Source organism: Megascapheus bottae, chromosome 22, assembly GCF_031878675.1.
Source record: "Megascapheus bottae isolate mThoBot1 chromosome 22, mThoBot2.hap1, whole genome shotgun sequence".
NCBI lineage: Eukaryota > Metazoa > Chordata > Mammalia > Rodentia > Geomyidae > Megascapheus > Megascapheus bottae.
The window spans coordinates 16,744,428-16,764,893 of NC_143530.1; the positions used below are offsets into that span (position 1 = coordinate 16,744,428).

Consider the following 20,466-nt stretch of genomic DNA (forward strand, 5'->3'; position numbering starts at 1 on the left):
AACATCACTGCCAGAAACCAGTATTTCCTTTTTTTCTCACCAAGTTTTTTTAATCAACTAAGCCTCCCAAACTATTTGCCACCTTTGTATTCCCTCAAATGGGCTCAATCCTTGTCAGCTCCACTCATACTTACTAAGTGCATGCAGAGGCCTAAAAGCACATGAGGAAGAAGAACAGTCTCAGGCAATATTTATGGGAAGCTGAGTTGTAGGACGAAATAAACATGACCAGTGAGAGACTCTACACTATTTAGCAAAATGGATTCAGCTGACTATTGCTTTTTGTTACTTGATGCTAAAAGCCTTAAGGAAACTGATGATAAGAATAGACAGTATAACCCACTTCCAAACACATTAAAGAAAGCTTCTCCTTCAAAGGAGGCTATGTAGAGTTTGAAAAGGAAGCTCTACATGGAAGACACATCTGTAGTCGGTGTCCATACAGCAGTATTCACAATAGCAAAGGAATGGAAACCCCTTGAATGTCCATCCACTGATGCAGGGATTTTTTTTTTTAAAGAAAACATGATACACAACATAACAAGGCTCAACCTCGTGTTGGTCACATTAAGCAAACTAAGCCAGGCTCTTCAGGACAAGCACCACCGCATGATCTGACTCTGTGGTAAGATGTCAAAAAGGGATGTCAAACGAGTTGAGAGTGCAATGGTGGATACCAAAGGCTCCAGAGGAGTGCTGGAGAGAAGAGGGTGGGGAAATGTTCATCAAGGGATACTAAGTTAAGTGTGATCTGAGTAAGGAGTTTGGGGGTCTCTAAGGGGAGTATAAAACAATGATAATATAATGTATATTTCTAAAATGTCGAAAGAAAATATTCTGAATGCTTTTTTTAATCATAGATAAATGTTATTCACTGGAAGAGAAATGTGGGTTTGTATTGATGTAAATATTATACAATGAATACATATGTCAAAATAGCAAACAGGGCCGGGTACAGTGGCTCACACCTATAATCCTAGCTACTCAGGAGACTGAGATCTGAGGATCTTGGTTCAAAGCCAGCCCAGGTACTTATGACCATGAGACTCTTATCTCTGAAGAACCATTAGGAAACCAGAAGTGGTGCTGTGGCTCAAGGGGTAGGGCAGTAGCCTTGAGCTGAAGAGCTCAGGTACAACATCCAGGCCCAGAGTTCAAGTCTCACGACCACCAAAAATAAATAAATAAATAAATAACAGCAAACAGTGCCCTTAAATATGTATCACTTTGTGTCATTTAAATAAACAAATACATAAAAAGAAATGAATTAAGTTGATGAAACATCTCTCCCAGAAGCTGAAAGTTTGAAATCCTCTCAAGTTTTACTGAAAGACCTATATCTCTTTTTAAAGCTAAGACACATACATGAGGAAACCTGATTATCTCTCAGCCAGTATTGCCTTTCTCCATAGGGAAATATAAGAGCCTCAGTAAGCTATGTTAGCAGTCTTCCAGAATTTAAACATAACTATCTATGCTGAATACCACGACTAGAACTCTTGATCTGACACTTTCAATCATTGGCTGGTGCTCTACCAACTGAGCCATGCCTCCAATGCCAAATCTTTTCTTTTCTTTTACCAGTCCCAGGGCTTTGAACTCTGGGCCTGGGCACTGTCATTGGACTTTCTCAAGGCTAGAGCTCTACCACCTGATCCACAGCACCACTTCTGGCTTTTTCTATGTATGTGGTACTGAAGAATCGAACCTGAGTCTTCATGCATGGGCACTCTACCACTAGGCCAAACTCTCAGTCCCAAACTTTTCTTAGGTGACATTTAAAGGACAGTTCTTTAAAGACATTTAAAAGGAGACCATGGTACATGCCTATAATCTCAGCTAATTGAGAGACAACAATCAATCAGAAGGATCATGGTTCAAGACCAGTACAAGGGGAAAAAAATGTTTTAAGTAGCTAGGTCTCATTTCAACAAAAAGGTTGGATGTGGTATGGATCCCAATTACATAAAAAGTACAGGTAGACCTGGAAATTGGTGGCTGACACCTACCATCATAGCTACTCAGGAGGCTGAGACCTGAAAGCAGCTTGAAGGCCGCCTGGGCAGGAAAGTCCATGAGACACTTCTCCCATCAACCGGCAAAAAGCTGAAGGTGGAGCTGTGGCACGAGTGATAGAGTGCTACTCTTGAGCAACAAAAGTTCAGAGACAGTGTCCAGTCACTGAGTTCAAGCTTTAGTATGGGCACAAAAACATAAAGAAAAACTGGGGGGGGGGGGGCGGTGGAGGATCAAAGTTCAAGGCTGAGCCACAAGCAAAAAATGCTATACCCAGTCTGAAAAATAAAGCCTAAAAGGAATGAGGACGTAAATCAGTGTGAGAATGTTTGCCTAGCAAAGGATAGGCCCTGAATTCAAACCCCAGTACTACATGCGCGCACACATACACACACAAACACACACACATGAAAAGAAAAAAAATCACTAAAAATTTAAAATAGCAGGGAGTGGCGCTGTGGCTCCAGGGGTAGGGTGGTAGCCTTGAGCAGAAAAGCTCAGGGATAGCACCCAGGCCCAGAGTTCAAGCCCCACAATTGACCAAAAAAAATTTTTTAATACCAATAATCTGTAAAATTACCTAGAATAATGCTTATATATACTTGGATGAGAAGTGTGCATTAAGAGTAACATATTAAAATAATTATTTACTTATATCAAAGCAGATTTCTACAGAACTTACTGAAGAAAATGTCAAATTCTGTGAAAGGGAAGTATAAGAAAAACTACTATAAATAAAACTCATATTAATTATACTATGAAATTACTATATGTAATACCACGAAGTTAAAACAGAATAACTTAAATGGAACACAAGTTGAAAGTGAAAGAGACTAAAAATAGAGAATTTCAAATGCAAATTTTATTTTGTTCACTGATGCACATAGGTTAACAAACAGAAGTCATAAGTAAACATATCACTAGTTAGAAGATGAAAACCCAGAAACTTTAATCTATTGTTAAGAAATCATCATCAGATCTCAAAATGTATGATAGCTTTCATGTATAAATATAAGTGAGAGTGACAAAGTTCTAAAAAATATCCATTTTACATTTTTAATCATCATCAGAATGTGAAAAAAACTTATTCCAGATTATTTTATTTGGTGTCATATTAGTTTTTCAAACCATGAAATCATCAACATAGTTATTTTATAGTATTTCTGAAGATAACACTATTAAAAATTGTAATGAAATTCCATTACCACAAACAGAAGACTATTTATCGGCTATCCAAAAAAAAGTTGAAGAGAACAGTCAACATTCATTAAAGATATTATATGGGGAAAAAACACCTAATGGGATAGAATCTCACATCTATCTAACTAAAAAATATTGGCAAATGCCTAAAACATGCAATACGGCTATGGGAATAAAGAGCAACACTCAACATAATTCTATCACAAATTCATGCTGTTCTACTTGAGTTTCCATGCATCACTCAGGCATAATCTTAAAACCTTAGGTTATTCATATCTCAAAGAAGCTTCAAAGAGCTCGGCATCAGTGGACTTAGGCCTGTAATCTTAGCTGATCAAGAGGCTAAGGTCTGAGGATTGTGATTCAAAGCCAATTCAGTCAGGAAAATCCATAGGCTTATTTCTAATTCACCACCAATAAGCCAGAAATAGAGCTCTGACTCAAACAGTAGAGTGCCAGCTCAGTGAAAAAGCTAAGAAACAGCACCGAAAGATTAAATTCAAGTCTCAATATAGGCCAAAAATATACAGAGAAACAAAACAAGAAACTAACAATAGATTTTTTTTCATCAGGAAAACAACTTTAATCATCTTCAAACAAAAATGTAAGCACAAGTAAGAATTTGAACATGATAAATGTTAAAATTGGTTCTAAGCAAACAAAATTAAAGTTGTGGGAGAAAATAAAAGCAACTAAAAATGTTCTAATCTATTTGTTTCATCCTTATAATAACATTGAGAGAACATCATACTCTCCATTTAACAGATGAGGAATTTGAAGTCAAAAACTTAATGAATTTGTTGACACTCTCTAACAATAGATTCTAACACACAAGATGGATGCCAAGTACATCAAAATGAGGTGGCTCTAACTAAACTGAAGGTCAGAATAAGAGCCAAATTGGGAATCACAAGTCATTCTTTCCGTGTTATCTAATAATTCGATTTCACCCTCAGTAGGGCCAGTTAACATCAATGGTATGAACGGTGATAGAGAGTGGAGGACATCTGAGCAGGTTCTAGGACAACTACATTGTGATGTAGAGTCAGAAAGATGATAAGCTTCCATGATTGATCTTACTCTGTCTCTCAGAGTATGGTCTCCATGGTAATTCACAGCTTGGAACTGGGAAGGCAAAGACAAGTGTGGAGATCTGGAAAACTCCAGATATGGAAACTTGCTATGTGTGTTCACTTTCTCACTTCACCTCCTCCTACTAATTAAATCCTAATTGAATCTGAGAAAACTTCTGAGTCAAATTGGTGTAGTAATTGTGAGAGGGGAGGAAAAGTTGTCCTTCGGGGATTTACAACCTTTACAGGGTGCCATTTGTGAAAATTCATGTCTCCATGGTGCTTTCTGAGAGCCAGGAGTGCTACAAATCTTGAAGGTACAAATAGGACCTGGAAAGTCTCTTCTTGACAGGACTAACCCAGAGTTTGACTGCACCACAGCTACCAAGGTAATTAAGCCTTCTTATTCTTGGATGTGCTTTCCCATGTAATTTCCTGAGAAGAATAAAATTTAATCTTTCTATGATTAGGCAAAGAAGATATAGAGGATCTCTGATCCATAGGACCTTACATATCTGGAACCAGAAAGATAGAGAGGACCAAACTTACCAATGACATTCAAGAAATATTTGAAGCTGGGTGCAGTGGCTCACGCCTGTAATCCTAGCTACTCTGGAGGCTGAGATCTGAGGATCAAGGTTCAAAGCCAGCCCGGGCACAGAAGGATCTGAGACTCTTATCTCCAATTAACCTCTAGAAAATGGGAAGTGGCCCTTGGCTCAAGGATAGTGTGATAGCCTTGAGCTGAAGAGCTCAGGGACAGCACCCAGGCCCAGTTCAAGCCCCATGACCCCCCTGACCTCCCAAAAAAGAAAAGAAATGTTTGAGCATCACTGTTGCTGTGTTCAGCATCTAGTATCATGAGAGTGCTCTGGGGTAGATCTTTCGTATTCTTTACCTTGTCTTCTTTCAAGTACCAAAAACATGAGGTTTTCTTCTTCAGGTTGCTAAGGAAAAATCTCTGTTTTCCTTAATTTCACCTGATACTTTGACACTGTCAGCATCATTAGATTTCATAAACTTTGTTTGTGTAAGATTAGCTGAATTATTATATTTTCAATCATGTCATCTTTTCCCTTTCCATTATGTTTCCAACTCCCTCAGTGCCTTTGTCTGTAAAATGAAATTATTTTTTCTACAACTACCTTTAAAGCTTTCCTATTCTAACACACAATATTATCCCATACACGAAAGACACCTTCTTTCCTTAGATGTCTATTTCTTGTGAGGGTATGTTAACTACTATAGTAAGTATTTTTCTTTGTGCACACACACGCACACACACACACACACACACACACACACACACACACACACACTTGTACTGAGACTTGAACTCAGGGCCTGGTTGCTGTCTCTGCTTTTGAGCTCAAGCCTAGCATTTTATGACTTGAGCCATAGCTGTACTTCTGGCTTTTGCTAGTTAATTGCAGAGTCTCACAGCCTGCACGTTGAAGCTGCTTCAGACTTTCAGGTGAGAGACAGTTAAAGCAATCTTTAATAATTCGTGGGAAATAGCTGAGGTAGGCTTCCTTAAGAGGCCTGTAAGTCACTCAGTTGTACTCAGATAATTCCTAAAGACCATAGGTGAGTGTAGAGCCTTGTGCCTATAATCCTAGTCACTCAGGAAGCTGTGATCTAAAGGATCAAGATAAAGCCAACCAAGGCAAAATATTTGTGAAACCCCTTCTCAATCAGTAGCTGGACTGGCTGCATGGCACGCACCTATCATCTCAGCTACATAGGAGTCCATGACAAGGAGGGTCACAGTTTCAGACTAGCCTGCTCAAAAAAGTTCAGAAAACTCCCTCACAGTAAAAGAAGCTGAACATGTTAGCACACATTTGTCATCACAGCTATGTCAGAAAGCCTAAAATAGGGGCCTGGAACATAGTGGTGGAGTGCTTGCCTAGCATACCCAAAGCCCTGGGTTCCATTCCTCAGTACCACATACACAGAAAAAGCTGCAAGTGGTGCTGTGGTTCAAGCGGTAGAGTGATTGCCTGGAGAAAGCCCAAGGACAGTGACTAGGCCCTGTGTTCAAGCCCCGGCACTCACAAAAAACAAAAGGAAGCCTAAAATAGAACTGCAGTTCTATTTAGGTGAGTTCTATTTAGGTGAGGGCCAGCCAAAAAGTAAGATCCTATCTCAAAATAACCAGAGCAAAAACAGGGCTGAAGGCATGATTCATCCGTAGAGTGCCTAGGTAGCACCTATGAAGCCCAGAGTTCAAACTCTACTACCACAAAAAAAAAAAAATCAGAGCAAAAACTAACTCTGAAAATAATTATGTCACCAAAATGTAAGAGTGAAATGAAAACAGAGCAAAATAAGAAACAATATGGAAAATTAAATGTGGCTAACATTGAGACATTTAAAATGTTGAAAGAACAGGATTTTGTGAGTGTTTTAATATAGGGTATGAGAAAGGCAGACAGGTTACATTTGGAGTGGATTGATTAAAATATGATAGATTGGAACAAAAAAAAAGGAAAGAATAAGTTGTGGTTGGAAAAATTGGGATTTAATTAAGCTGTGCTGAGACTGCACACAACTGGATATACTAGGGTCTGGGCAAGAAATTGGTTTTGCTGCTGCAAAGCTAAAAATAAGCCTGGATAGAAATTTTGAATTTTTGTATGTTCTTTTATCGGATTTATGTAAGTGTAACCCCTCTGTATATCACCTTTTTTATAACAATAAAAATTAAACAGAAAATTTAGATTTTTGAATGTTATTCTTCAGGAAGGCAGAGACTGTATAGAATGACCCAGAAAGAGTGACACAGAAATAGAGTTCTCCTAGATAAAAATTCGCACCATTATGTGTATAATGGTTACTGTATATGTACCAGAGCTATGATCTGAACTGAATTTTGCAGATATATATCATCAAGGAGGAATTTGCTGGATCCAACCTTTTCTGCCTTCGACCTAAGAAATGGGATTGAACCTAATCGAGGGAACAATCTGCATTTTTCTAACTGGACATGGCCTTGTAGGAAACATCTCTGTTTTTCTGAATTATATTTTCAGTTTCTGGGAAGGTACCGTGAAGAAATCTGTACATCTTATTCTTATCCATTTGGCTTTGACAAATATCATCATGCTGCTTTCCAAAGGGATGCCAAAGATATTAGTAGCTTTGGGCTGGAAAAATTTCCTAGATTCTACAGGCTGTAAGATGATTGTCTTTCTAGATAGGGTCGCTCGTGGCCACTCAATCTGTACCACCAGTCTCCTCACAGTGGTTCAGGCAATCACTATGAGTCCAATAGCCTCCCGGTGGAGAAGGCTTAAGCTGAGGTCTACTTGGGACATTCTTCTCTTCTTGCTTGTCTTTTGGATTCTCAATTCATTGATAAGTACGAACTTACTCCATTCGATCAGAAATATCAACATGAATGCATCACAAATCAGTATAAATAATTACTATTGTTATTTCCTACCAGGGAGAAAGGAAATACAATGGATTTTTCTCATGCTCATGATCCTCCGTGATATCATGTTTCAGAGTGTCATGGGTGGGGCTAGTGGTTACATGGTATTTGTTCTCCACAAGCACCACCAGAATGTTCTCTACCTTCACAACACCCAGCTTCTCTCCACAACTCCTCCTGAGATGAGAGCTGCTCACAGTGTTCTCCTTCTCATGCTTTGTTTTCTTTTCTTTTACTGGACAGAGTGTGTGTTTTCTCTACTTTTAAGTTCCTCCTTGGAGAATAATCCTATGGTGTTAAGTATTCGAGAATTTCTGACCCTTGGTTTTGCAATTCTCAGCCCATTTGTGCTGATTCTCAGAAATGGAAATCTAGCTAAATGTTGGCATTCTCATTGGGAAAGAGAGAAGTTGAAAAAAATGTCTACTTCATTCAACTTTTTAGTATGTAAATTTGCAAGAACTCTTCCTTAATTCTGTTATTCTGGGTTAAAACAAGATCGAATCAATTTGCTTAAGTCTGTAATGATTTGGGGTCAGCCAAACATGCTAATAACATGGAGCCCTGAGTTGGTCCAGAACTTATAGACAGTTATGGTAATGCAAAAACCACATTTGCTGTTCTATCACTCTCATAAAGAGGGCTTAATTAGAATTTGTGGGACTTGTCTCTTACTATCACTATTCCAGATACCATTTTGGAAATTTTATCTTCATTACTTATGCATGTGTCCTTTTTACTCTAGACTTCTATATCTAGGATCAAACCATACAGATATACTTGTTCTTTGACAATTCCCATTTTTTTAAGTGCATACATTGCATTCTTTGTTACTTTATAAACACAATGTGATTGAAATAATACCAGAACTTGTGGCAAGGTGAGTGCCAATATTATATTTGTATGGCTGGGATTTAAAGCAATTCAGAAGTTTAATAAGTAAGGAATGCCAAATTGTGGAAGACAAACAGAATTGACATCATCAGGAGATGATATAAACCTAAAGAAGCAAAATAAATGGCTTTCTGTTTCAACAATTTGAATATAACAAAAGAGAAAGAGAAAAAGGATACTATTTCTAAAGATGTTATATAAATCATAGCACCTTGTAAACAGATCCCATGTGTAATTCTCATGAAAGACTGGGAATACAAATTAAACCACAGTTAGTCCTTTTATGAAACAAAAGGCTACATTTTCTACTTCTCAATTTAAACTTCCTCTATCTCATCATGGCAGGGTCTACCTACAACATTCATAAAGAAGGATATAGTATATGACCTACCCAAGTAAGGTGCTTCAGTTGACCTACTAGCTTGGGGGTGTTTCTAGAGAAAACTAAAATTCTTTATTAGCTCATAAAACTAAGCATAGAATTACCCTATGACCCAGCCATGCCAGTCTTGGGCATATAACCAGAATATGACAAATCAGGGTACAGTGAAGATGTTTGCATATCCATGCCCATTGCAGCAGTTTTCACTATAGCCAAGTTATGGAAATAGTCCAGATGTCCCACAACTGATGAATGGATCAATAAAATATGATATAGATATATAAATATAGATATTGCAATTTTACTCATCTCTCAGAAAAAAATACTGTCATTTTCATGGAAATGAGTGGACCTAGAAAAATTATAAAGTTAGGCTAAGAAAAACAAATGGCACACATTTTCTCCCATATATGGAAGTTAGATCCAAAATACAAACATGTTTGATAACACATGCAGAGTTTTACATATCTATATACAAACTGATGGAAAAATGGTATACTTTGAGGAGGTATGATTTCAATGTTGTAATTCCTCTGAGCATCTAACAAATTTTTTCACAAAACAAATAACCAGAAAAATAGAAATGTGTTGCCGGGGCCAGCCAGCACCGAACTGGGATTCCTGAAATAGGGGGCAAAGGGGCAGGGACTTGGAAAAGAACTAGACAAGAGACAAACAGATGGGGTCGGGAAGACTACAGCCCAAGTCAGCAGCCCAAGAAGGCTGGGAGCTTAAGACTGTAGCACTGTTCATTTCTAAATCAAGTCTTATATACTTTCTTGAAACCAGGAAACTGCCAAGGGTTACATTCTTACAAAGGGGTAAATCTCAGATCAGTTAAGCAGGACAAGGCCATAAAGCAATAAATTGATAAGGTCAGGGAGCTCACAATACAGACAATGTAGCTCAAAAGTTCCTAGGCATGGCACCATACATGACAGCTCATATCTTTGTGTGGTTATCTTACTGAGTTATGCAGCTTCATGGGTCAGTCTGACTCCATACTCTGGCTCCCAACAATGTGTTGGGGGAGGATGCAGTTGTATACAATGTACACTATGTAAAACTTTAACTGCTGTAACTTGAGGGGGGGATAGAAGGAGGAAAATGGAGCAAAAAATTGAAGAGATGACATTCATCAACATGCATTTTACTCATAACTTGACTTGTGGAATTGTAACTTCTTTGTACAACTACTGAACCTCAGCAGCCTGGCGAGGTTGTGGAGAAAGAGGAACCCTACTGCACTGCTGGTGGGAATGTAAACTAGTTCAGCCACTCTGGAAGGCAGTTTGGAGGTTTCTCAAAGAACTGAAAATAGACCTTCCCTACAATCCCACCATACCACTCCTGGGCATCTATCCTGAACATCATAACCCAAGATATGATAAGGACACCTGCTCAGCTATGTTCATCTCTGCACTATTCACTATAGCCAGACGATGGAAACAACCCAGATGCCCTACTGCACATGACTGGATACAAATATCGGGGTTTTTAGCACTTCTTGCCTCCTGACCCACAGGAGGGACAAGGAGAACACGCCGAGGCCGAGAAACGTTAGGGCCGGCTGGCCGCCTTCACCCAGCCCTCCCTCTCCAGAGGGAAGACGCAGACGCGCCAGGGAGACTGTCACAGCAAGACTCATTTATTGGGAAAGTACAAGGGGCTAAAGTAGGATCAGGAGTCTATCAGCATATAGGTGGGCAGGGCAAGGGGAGGTAGGTGCGGTCCGAGAGGGCAGCGGGGCCAATCCCAGGGTTCGAGGTAGCCTTATTTTACATCACAAACCACAGCCAAACCTCCCAACGAGGCGACAGGCAGGTTGGCCCACTTTCCTAATGTGACGTACCCTATATACAAAAAATGTGAAAAAAATATATATATATATAAATATATATATATATATACACAATGGAATTCTAAACAGCCAACAGACAAGATAAAATAATGGCATTCGCTGAGAAGTGGATGAAACTAAAGCAAATCATGTTGAGTGACATAAGTCAAGACCAAAGGAACAAAAGGCGCATGGTGTCCTTAATTTGTGGATATTAGATCCAAACAGCACAAGAGCAATGGCTCAATATTTGGGTACCCAAGGTTATGGACATGGTCTTGGAGATATAAACATAACTACATAAACATAAAAATCTGTGATGGGCTATATACCCTATAGACATAATGTTTTATTACATAGATTAATATGTACCTATGACATACAAACCCTCAGCTTAATTTTAATTATGTTCTAAAACCTAAGTTCCAGTGATTGTACATAGAGATTCCCTTCTTGAATACTTGTTTGTTAATCATGACATTTGAAGTATGATGTAAAAATCAATGTTAATAAATTCTTTAATAAAAAAAGAAACCTAAAAAAAAAACCTCAGCAGCTGAAGCTGGGAATTATAGCTAACATGTAAAGCAATTGTCAAGCATGTAAAAGGTGCTAAGTTTGATCCCTACTCCTATAAAAGGAAGCTCAATAGCAAAATAATTCACACAACATTTTAAAAAATGGCAAGAAGAACCAGAAAGAAAAAAAACTTTCTTGAAAATGGCATATTTGTGTGTATACACATTTCCTAAAGAAAACATAAATGTTCAACAAAATACAAATTACAACTATAGTGAGATATCACTTCCCTCCAAGTAAAATGGCAATCATCAATAGACATGATGATTCAGTGAATGATATGATAAGGGCATTGAAAATTGAACTCTTAAATGCTGTAGGTAAGAATGTAAATAAATTTAGACGTTATGAACATCAATACAGAGTTTCCTCCAAACACTGAAATAGAACTACTAACTACTATGTTCTATCAAAACAACTACTGGGTGAAAATCAAAAAGAAATTAAAGCAGCAGTGTAGAGAAGAAACACCTGCATGCCTGTATTTACTGCAAGCAATACTTAGCTAAGAAATAGAAACAACTTAAATTCCTACCATTGATGCAAATATAAAATGTGTTTATAGGGGCCGGGAGTTTGGCCTAGTGGTTAAAGTGCTTGCCTAGCATGCATGAAGACCTGGGTTTGATTCCTCGGTCCCACATACATAGAAAAAAGCCGGAAGTGGTGCTGAGGCTCAAGTGGTAGAGCTCTAGCCTTGAGAAAGTCCAAGAACAGTGCTCAGGCCCTGAGTTCAAGCCCCACAACTGGCAAAAAAAAAGTATACAAAATAAAAATTAAAAAAAAATAAAAAAGAAAGTATATACATTGTAGTCAATAAATAAATTCAGCCATAAAAGACACCATGTCATTTGGAATGACTTGGTTGGAACTGTTATTGGTTGACCATCATATTGTATAAACAAAGCCAAGCACCAAAAGGTAATTCCACAGGATCTCACTCATATGTGAAATATTAAAAAAAAGAGAAGTTGATATCTTAGAGGTTCAATCTAGAATAGTTGAGTGGATGCTAGAGGCTGGAGAGAGTAGTAAAACGTTAAGGATAAGGAAAGTTTGAGCAAAAGGTACTAAATTATAGCTAGAGCTTAAAGTTCTGTGGTGTGCTATTACATACCTACATTGCATACATTTCAAAAGCTGCAAGAAAAATATTTTGCATGTTTTAACTATGAAGTAGTAAATATTGGAAGAAACCTATATGTTCTGATGTGCATGTTATACAGTATTAACAAAAGATCAAGTCTTAACAAAAGATCAAGTGGTGCTCTGCTCTGGTGGCTCTCATCTGTAATCCTAGGTACTTAGGAGGCTGAGATCTGAGGATTGTGGTTCAAAGCCAGCCCAGTCATGAAAGTCCATGAACCTCTTATTTCCAGTTAACCACCAGAAAACCAGAAGTGGCATTATGGCTCAAATTGGTAGAGTGCTAGCCTTGAGCTAAAGAGCTCAGGGACAGCGCCTAGACCCATGTATCCTATTGATACTGAATGAGAGGATTTTTTTGGTGACTACTTAGTTATTGTTCTTTAAACACATACACTCCTCACCTTTTCAGCAGGATATGATTTTGCAACTTGAAGTTTCCTTTCAGGTCAGTGTAGGACTTGTATCACTTCTAAAAACATGATGTTATTCCCAAGTTAACCTAAGCAAAGTGGTCATATTTATTTACATTCCTTTGCATCAAGGACTAAAAAAAGTTCTCCTTGGCAATAAACTCAATAATAAATACATAGAACATTCCTAAGTGCATATACATTATAGAAATGTTCTTGAAATTTCACATGAAATGATTTTTTAGAGGTAGGCCCACATTTTTCACTTCATTTATTTAAATCTCTTTCTTGCTCATTTCTTCTTTACTTCTCTACACACTTAGTGTTGCTGAAGATTGAAACAGGGCCTTGCCTGTGCTAGGCAACTTGTCCTTACTGAATTACATCTTCAAGCCTTACCATGTTTCTCAGCACCATTTGTGTAAGCAGAGAATATACTAACTTATAGAAAGATCTTTTACTGCCATGGGACACAGATAGCACAATGTGATGGTAGTCCCATGCAAGTATTTAGTTGCACATAAAGCAGACTTTCCATGAGTGGCCATCATTTATTCTGTTTCAATGTTTATAGAAAGCTTTGAGAATTAAGTGACTTGGTCTCTGTCTCAGAGCTCATCTCCATGCTACTTCACAACTTGTAGCTTTGAGGAGAATATAGGCCTGCTTATTAGATAGTGAAACCAGTGGCTCAGAGATAATAAAAACTAAATACAGAAGTTTGGCTTGTTGTTCATGTTCTCTTTTATCCTACAAATAAGTCCTAATTAAGCCTGAGCTTACACAATAATTGTGTAGGGAACAGAAACGTTCTACTTCGGGGACTGAGATTCTGCAAAGCTTTTCTTTTCCCTGACAACGAGACAACTGTGAAAACTGAAATCACCCTCACCCTTGATGGGAGCCAAGAGACTCACAATTGCTGAAGGTATAAATCTGGCCTGAAAAGCCTCATTCTTATCTCCACTAACTACCAAAAGAGCCTGAAGTAGAGCTGTGTTTCAAGTGGTAGAACACTTGAGCAAAACAAACTCAAGAATGGTGCCCAAGCCCTGAGTTCAAGCCCCAGGAACAGCACACCAAATGTAAGTAAGTAAATAAATAAATAGAAGAAGACTACTTTGTAAGAAGGAATAGAATTCTTTGGACAAGAAATCTGTACCAGATTATACACTAGAAAAAAAAAGCTATGTCATAAAACTGTATATCATCCTTACTAATGCTTTTTTTTTTTTTTCAAAAAGATGTTTGCTAAATCCAAGATTTTCTACTTGTAAAGAGGCAGAGGAATCAGGTTGCAAACCTTGTGAAGGGAACAAGCTGCATTTTGCTAACTGGACTCTGGTTTTGTGGGGAACAACTCTGTGTTTGTAAATTATGTGCATAATGTGTGTAAATTATATGTACTGAGAAAATTCCTATAGCCACTATTCTTAGCTATTGGGTTTCTACAAATGCCTTTCTCTAAAGGGATTCCAAGTACAATAGCAGCTCTCAATTTGAGAAATATCCTAGGCGCTATAGGCTATAAGAATGTTGTTTAGTTGGACAGTGTGGTACCAAGCCTTTTAATAAGCACAACACTCCATTCAGAGTGATCTGAGCTGGAGATGCTCCCGCTGAGATCTGCAAGACACAACTTTCCCTTGTTCATATGGTTGCTCAGTTCCTTGATTAGCATACACTTATACTCCCCCAGAAATACCAGTATAAGTACATTATGCAATAGTGCAAACAGCCAGTTATTTTCTACCAGAAGTACAAGAAAGTCAATGGATTTTTTTTCTCCCAATGTAATGCTACATTGCTGACTGTTATGAAATCGGCCAGTTGGCTACATGGTATTTCTTTTCCACAAGCATCACCACCTCATGTTCTCTACCTTTGGAACTCTGAGTTTCTCTACCAAACTCCCTGAGATGAAAGCTGCTCATGCATTCTCCTGATTCTTTGTTTTGTTTTTTCTTTCTCTTTTTGTTTTTTTGACAGACTGTTGGAGATTTTTTCCTCTATGTTTAAGTGCCTCCTTGGAATTGGAGAATAATTTCATGTTGTTACTTATTCAAAAATTTCTGATCCTTGTTCTCTAGTTCTCAACTTCTAATGCTAACTCACAGAGATGACCTTTTGGATTCATGTAGACACACTTAGTAGTAGAGAAACACTGAGAAAATGTCCATTCCATCTACCTATTAGTAAGTGTGAAAGAGCTTTTCATTGTAATTCTATATAAAAACAACCAGAGTGCGACACATGTTTCTTTCACTCCACCATCCACAGATGTTGAATTGAATTCTAAATTTCTTGATACTGATTTTTCACTGCTCTTATTCAAGTAGTATCAAGCAGTACAACCATTTGATACATTTTTATCAAGATTATTAGTGCATATGTCCTTCCATTTATTGGAATTTATCATACTCATTGAGAATTACAATAGGAGGGGCCAGGAGTTTGGCTTAGTGGTAGAGTGTAGAGTGCTTGCCTAGCATGACGCTTTGGGTTCAAGACGCACTGGGTTCGATTCCTCAGTACTGCATACACTGAAAAAAAAAAAAGAAAGAAAGAAAGAAAAAGAAAAAAAAGCTGTAAATGGTGCTGTGGCTACCATTGACCTTGAGGAAAAGCCCAAGGACAGTGCTTAGGCCGAGTTCAAGCCCCGGGATTGGCAAAAAAAAAAAAAAAAAGTAAAAAAAAAAAGAATTATAATAGGAAAAAGTATACATTACAAACATACAAACATAGGATAACTGAAATACTAGCAAAGGAGATATTTTTGACTAATTGAAATATCCATAGAAATTCAACTAAGGAAAGATAATTCATAGAACTTTAAAAATAACACAAGCCTGCCACGGGTGGCTCATGCCTATAATCCTACAGTGTTAGTCTAACCGGACCCTTCTAGTCGCTGTCTAAATTACTTACATTTTATACACAAGGAAGTTATTCCATTTGGTCTAAAACAAGGAAGTTATTCCATTTGGTCTAAAACAATTTTTCTGGAGAAAAATACAGCTCTGTATTAGCAATATATTCATTACAAAAATGATTTTTAGGGTGATAATGAGAATCCTAGTGGACTCCAGTACAAAACAGTGACATTTGTTGTCTATAAATAATAAAAAGGAGGACTTGTCAAAGCTAGTAGTTTGGATCATGTTGGCTTATTGTTTTTACTCTTTTTATTGCAATTAATAGAAGCGTTACAGTTATGTTCACCAGATAAAAGGTGCATTACTTCACACACATTGATGTTTTAGTCCCCATTTCCCTCCTCCCACCCCCTCCCTCATGTTGGCTTAATCGAGTGATGCTGCCCTTGGTTTAGCTTTGTCTCTAAGAAGATAATCATCTAAATTTTAAATAAGTAGGATACAAAGAGGGACTTTTGTAATGGTAAGTGAATGTATGACCAGGGAATTTATTTCCAAACTGTATTTATCATCCCTCTGTATTAGAGAAAACAGGTAAAGGAGTACAAAAGAAAAACAATGAGACCTGCTAAGAAATACATATATATTTACATGTTTTAGAAACTGTTCTTTTCCCTATCAATGGAAAATATATGCTTTTAAGTCTGTCATTGATATTTGTGTTTGTTAAAATGAATTTCCTAGTTCTGAGTATGAAGTCTGAAGATGATATGGAATAAAGTAATTCAAAAAATCATCTTCTTTACTCTCACCGGACCTGGAATTGTGGGGAACATCTTTATGCTTGTGTTACATGTTTGTACTTTTGTTATGGGTCTTGACAAAACACCCATAAATCTTATCCTCATCCACTTGGCTTTTTCAAATATGATCATTATTTGTAGCATAGGCATAAGAGAAATAGCTATCACTGCTTATTTCAGAAATTTGCTAGACAATTACAGTTGTAAAACTGTCATTTATCTGAGAAGGATGGCTCGAGGTCTGTCCATCTGCACCACCTGTTTCCTCAGCATGGTTCAGGCCATCACCATCAGTCCCAGAAACACCCTGTGGAGAAAGCTCAAACCACAGACTGCATGGCAAGTTCTTCCCTACCTCCTCTTCTTTTGGATCTTTAATTCTCTGATAAGCTCGAACCTGCTACACTACATCACAGCAGTCAATAGCATGAATGGATCTGGAACAGAAATGTATATGGGCGATTGTTATATGCTACCATCTAAACAATGGATTAAATGGCTTTTCCTCTCCCTCATGGCTCTTCGGGATGTGATCTTTCAGAGTCTCATGGGCTGGAACAGTGGATACATGGCTTTCTATCTGTATAAACATCACAAGCGAGTCCTCTACCTTCATAGCTCCAAATATGTGAACAATTCCAGCCCAGAAATCAGAGCTACACTAAGTACTCTCATTCTCATGGCCTGCTTCCTTGTCTTTTATTGGGCAGATTTCATGTTCTCCCTCTACATAGGTTCTACCTTGAAAAATGATTTCATAAAACTAAACATTAAGACATTCCTAGAACTTGGATATGCTGTCCTCAGCCCCTTGGTGCTGATCAACAGGGATGTCCATATTGCTAAGTCCTGGGGGGCTCACTGAGAAGGACAGAAATCTATACTTCTAATGCTATACTCTGTAGACCTTCCATACATTCAAGATACATGTATTAGGAATTTCTAAGCGCTATTGTTCTAATATCTCAGAACATTAAATTAATCAAGGGTTATACCAACTGATAAACCTTGTTTTTTCACTAATCATTTCTTAAGCAATCTAAATCTCATTTAATGGTTCTAGGAATTGAAAAAATCACTATCTTAACAGTCTCCAATTCTACCATCCCTATCATGTGGCTCCTATTTTTAAAAAATACTTTCTAATCATTATTTTGTTGTTTCCTTAAGCCAGAACTTAAAAAAAAAACACAAGAATTTACTTTTTATTGTTCTATAACATAGAAAATCCACAAACAAGATGCTGGCAGTTTATATATCTAGTGAGGGCAGTTTCTGGTTCCCAGATGATACTTTCTCTTGTTTTACTTTTTTGCTTGAATAATTTTTATTGTTATTATAAAGGTGATATACAGAGATTTTGATTACAGCTAAATAATTCAGGTAATGAGTATATTTCATGATAGACAACGGTCTCCCCTTCTATCTCTCGCTCCCAATTTTATCCTCATCATCCCCAGTTGTATACTTTTTTTGCCGGTCCTGAGACTTGACCTCAGAACCTAGGTATTACCCTTGAGCTTTCTCAAGGCTAGCACTCTACCACTTGAGCCACAGCACCAGTTCCAGCTTTTCTGTGTATATTGTACCAAGAAATTGAACCCAGGGCATCATGCATGCTAGGCAAGCACTCTACCAGTAGGCCACACTCCAGGCCCTGTATAGTTTATTTTAAACACAGTGTCTACTGAGTACCATAGCTGCATTTTGTTCACCTTTGCCCTTCCTTTATTGTGTCCTCTTACCCTTCCAAAGACATAAACAAGACAAAAAGAAAACAAAAACATCCACAAGTAAGTGAAAAAGAAAAAAAAAGAAGAAAGAAACTCATTTCCATTTTCTGAAAGTCTTTTTGATAATTATTATTTTATTTGACACAGACATTGTACCTTTGTGTTTCTCTCCCTCTTTTGGTCTCATTGTGTGTGAATGCTTAGAGTCTTGAATAATTGATCATGCCTCACTGTATTTTAGATCTAGCTTCTATATATGATAGAAAACTTGTATGATTTGGGTCTCTGAGTTTGGCTTACTTTGCTTAACATGATTTGCTCTAGATCCAGCCATTTTTCTGCAAATGACATAATAATATTCTTTCTAATGGCTGTGCAAAATTCCATTGTGTATAGGTACCACATCTTTTTTTGTTCCACTCATCTATTGTAAGATATTTGGGCTTTTTCAATAACTTAAGCCAGAACTTTTAATCAGGTTAGAGACCCTTACTATTTACCACTTGTGTATTCCTGAAAATAGATTTTATCGCTCATTTTCTAAAGGTAGTAACTTAATATATACTGTGTTCTTTGGACTCGATAAGGAACAATAAACCTAAGAGCAAAACCTTAAAAGCAAAATAGGAAAAACAACTGTTCAGAGAGAGCCTTTATTTTTTTTTTGTTCAGTTGTGGGGCTTGAACTCTAGGCCTGAGCGTTGTCCCTGAGCTCTTCAGCTCAAGGCTTGAGCCACAGTGTCACTTCTGGTTGTCTAGTGGTTAATTGGAGATAAGAGCCACTCAGATTTCAGTGCCCAGTCTGGCTTTAAGCTGCAATCTTCAGATCTCAACCTCCTGAATAGCTATAATTATAGCTGTGAGTCACAGACCTGAGACTGGCTTTTAGGACAAAGAAGTGATGATCGATGAAAGAAGCTAACTCACGATAGCACAAGAGATTCAATGCACAACTGATTGTCCTTAGTTGATTCCCAAAGCACTGTGAGACAAAAATTCCAAATACGCTCAAAATGTTGAAGTGTGGTCACCAAATACAAAGGAAAGCAGGAGCAGATGGTTTTCTTTCAAAGGATGCTGCCTATCTGGGGTTTGAAAATAATGTTCCAAGTGAGACTTAAACTTCCCCTTGTACATCCATCCCTCTTATGTACACTAAAGTTTAATGACAACATGCCAACTGATGGTTCTCTTCTAGCCATCTCTCGCTGCTGCTCACATTCATTACATGACCCCACTCAGAACATCCAGCATTCTTGCCAAGATCTCCTGCATATGTAGCTGTCAGTCGTCAGACTATATTTTCCCTGAATGCCTGCAAAGGTTGGCTGAACAGCTCTGAAGTTCATAGTGACCGCAAGTTTTGAAGGCAAGTTAGCATGCTCCAAGGTGGCTAAGGAAAGTTAGGACACTGGGTATTTCCATTGCCTTGGGAGACTATGTGAGGATTCTCAGTGGTGACCGGGTGGGTGAGAGGGTCCCTGGGGTGTGTGTGTTTGAGAGCCCTCCTCTTTCGCTGCTTCCTGGTACTTCTCTCTGTGTTGGATGGTGATTATTGGCACATAGGGCCAGAATAGACCTGTGAGAAAGACAAAACCCCTTCAACAAGGGGATACCAAAGTCCTTGCTTTCTGCTAACTCCCACTCCCCCCTAACAAATGTATTAGAAGGTGAAGAACATGGGGGGGGAAGAATTTCAAGATAGAAACACAGAACTTTCCTGTGTGCCTAGCAATCAAACATCAATTAGGAAACAAAACAGCCATTGCATAACACAATGACAGTCACCTGTCATGGAAAGGCAAGGAAGGGCAACTGTAAATTTTAAACATTTAAAAAGCAGATAAATCCAGAAATATTGAATTTCAGATCTATAAAACAACCCTGACAGAGCACTAGGCATGTTGAGAGTAAAGGAGGAGAATCCGGCCCCACCCCTAATACCAGTGGATTTACAAGCAAAAAAGAAAAGAAAGATTGGAAAAATTCAGAAACGTGCAACAAATGTCACTCTACAAACATAAATTTTAAAGCAGATGATTGACAATGCAGATAATGATAACAGGGCTACG

General features: G+C 38.0%; 2 protein-coding genes across 2 annotated transcripts; both read left to right on the forward strand.

The window, feature by feature from the left end:
- Nucleotides 1-7,229: 7,229 nt before the first annotated feature.
- LOC150048237 (vomeronasal type-1 receptor 4-like) lies at nt 7,230-8,201 on the forward strand. Its single transcript, XM_090355274.1, has one exon. It carries the CDS (start codon nt 7,230-7,232, stop codon nt 8,199-8,201), a length of 972 nt encoding a protein of 323 aa, XP_090211400.1.
- Nucleotides 8,202-16,623: 8,422 nt separating this feature from the next.
- Nucleotides 16,624-17,526, forward strand: LOC150048238 (putative vomeronasal receptor-like protein 4). Its single transcript, XM_090356201.1, has one exon. The coding sequence runs from the start codon at nt 16,624-16,626 to the stop codon at nt 17,524-17,526; it is 903 nt and encodes a 300-aa protein (XP_090212327.1).
- The last annotated feature ends 2,940 nt before the right edge of the window (nt 17,527-20,466 follow it).